We start from the raw sequence: 1,477 nt of genomic DNA, 5'->3' as shown, positions 1-1,477 counted from the left end.
AATGCAAAAACATACCACGTAGTTGCACACGCCGCCGTATAAATGCGGAAGTGGTACTTGCCCAAAGGTTTCTTGGGATTGTAGACGATAAGCGCACGCCCATAACTTGAACGACACGGAATGCATGCTTCGTCCACGCTGATCTCACGGCCGGCCACGACGAAGTTCTTGAACGATGCCTTCAACAGGTTGATGAGCGGCCTAATGCGCCAAAGTGGGTCTGCGGGCTCGACCACGTCGTTGAATGTGATGAACGCCCGCAATTGCTTAAATCGGTCGATCGGCATGACATGGCCGAAGTTCTCCGTCGGCGGCATGAGGAACGACATACTCGGCTTTGACCAATACAGACTGTATTCACCACCTTGCACGACACTCATCATGATAAGCAGACCCACAAACTTCATGACTCCCACCAGCTCGATGCTTTTCTTCCTACCTACGTAGCCCTTCGGATGCGCTGCTTGCAGCGCCACGGCCTTGGCGTTCGTTCGCAACGTCACGGTCTTCCACAACTCCAGCGGCACGAACGCCAGGAAATCTTTGACGGGGTTCTACAATAGATGCTTGAACTCTTCCGAAATGCGCAACTCGTCCACGGGTGTGTCGTCCTTGTTGTCATCGTGTTCTAGAGGTCTGTGGGCCCGGCGTAATGTCCTCCGCACATCCATTCCACGTGCTCAAGTCCTTCAATGTCTTCTGTCGCGTCGTAGTGCCCGTGCTTCTTCCAGCCACGGTCCACGAACTTGGACCACTCGTCCCCGCTGTCGTCATCGTCTTGCCGCGCCAAACTGCCGTCGTTGATTTCTTCGTCGCTCTTGGTCTCTTCGTCGAATGAACTGTTCGCAATGAACTTCTTGTCCCACTCGGTCAGGTTGTGCGACTCGTCCTCGGGCTTGAACAAGGAGATCTGCAGAAACTTCGTCCCGCGTTCATACGTTGGTTCGCCTTCAAAGTCGCAAACTGTTCCACACCTAGAATGCATAAGAAAGATACATGTACACGCAACACACCTTTGTAAAACAGGCGCGCAGTAATCCACGGCTCGTCGCGCTGAAACCGTGTGTGATTCCAAGTGATCTTGTACAATGCCACCATCGCCTTGGCCTCGGCTTTCGTGTTCTTGCCCGGCGTGTCGATGTCGGGATCGTTCTCGCTGCCAACAACGTAGCGCATAATGTAGCCACGTACCTTCCAATTCGGCGATGGACATACGACTTCGTAGTTGCATCCGCAGTAGATAGCATGTTCACGACTGTGTCGAGCCAGAAAACGTAACTTTGCAGTTATGTTTTTTATTGTTCAACTTTATGATCCGATCGCGCGATTTTCATGTATGATCGGCGGCTTATAGCTCTAAAGTTGAATGAGAGTCTTCTTCACGCTGCTCGATTTGTGTTCCATCATACTATGCTTCTTCAATCTGTACAGTTCGCTGCCTCGATCCATCTTGCCGTCCTTCTTGAAAAGGCCCTTC

The 1,477-nt window shown here is 51.9% G+C and overlaps 1 protein-coding gene across 1 annotated transcript in view; it reads right to left on the bottom strand.

The window, feature by feature from the left end:
- Positions 1 to 1,176, bottom strand: part of H257_13241 (hypothetical protein) — a gene marked incomplete at both ends in the record, with an annotated part of 4,002 nt that extends 2,826 nt beyond the window's left edge. Inside the window, 4 exons of the mRNA XM_009840703.1 lie at positions 16 to 56; positions 98 to 554; positions 677 to 963; positions 1,014 to 1,176. Coding sequence (XP_009839005.1) covers positions 16 to 56; positions 98 to 554; positions 677 to 963; positions 1,014 to 1,176 — 948 coding nt within the window. The remainder of the gene's footprint in view (positions 1 to 15; positions 57 to 97; positions 555 to 676; positions 964 to 1,013) is intronic.
- Between the last annotated feature and the right edge of the window lie 301 nt (positions 1,177 to 1,477).

Source organism: Aphanomyces astaci (assembly GCF_000520075.1).
Source record: "Aphanomyces astaci strain APO3 unplaced genomic scaffold supercont1.46, whole genome shotgun sequence".
NCBI lineage: Eukaryota > Oomycota > Saprolegniomycetes > Saprolegniales > Verrucalvaceae > Aphanomyces > Aphanomyces astaci.
Note: the sequence above shows the minus strand (reverse complement) of the source record. Positions and strands in the feature narration are given on the sequence as shown.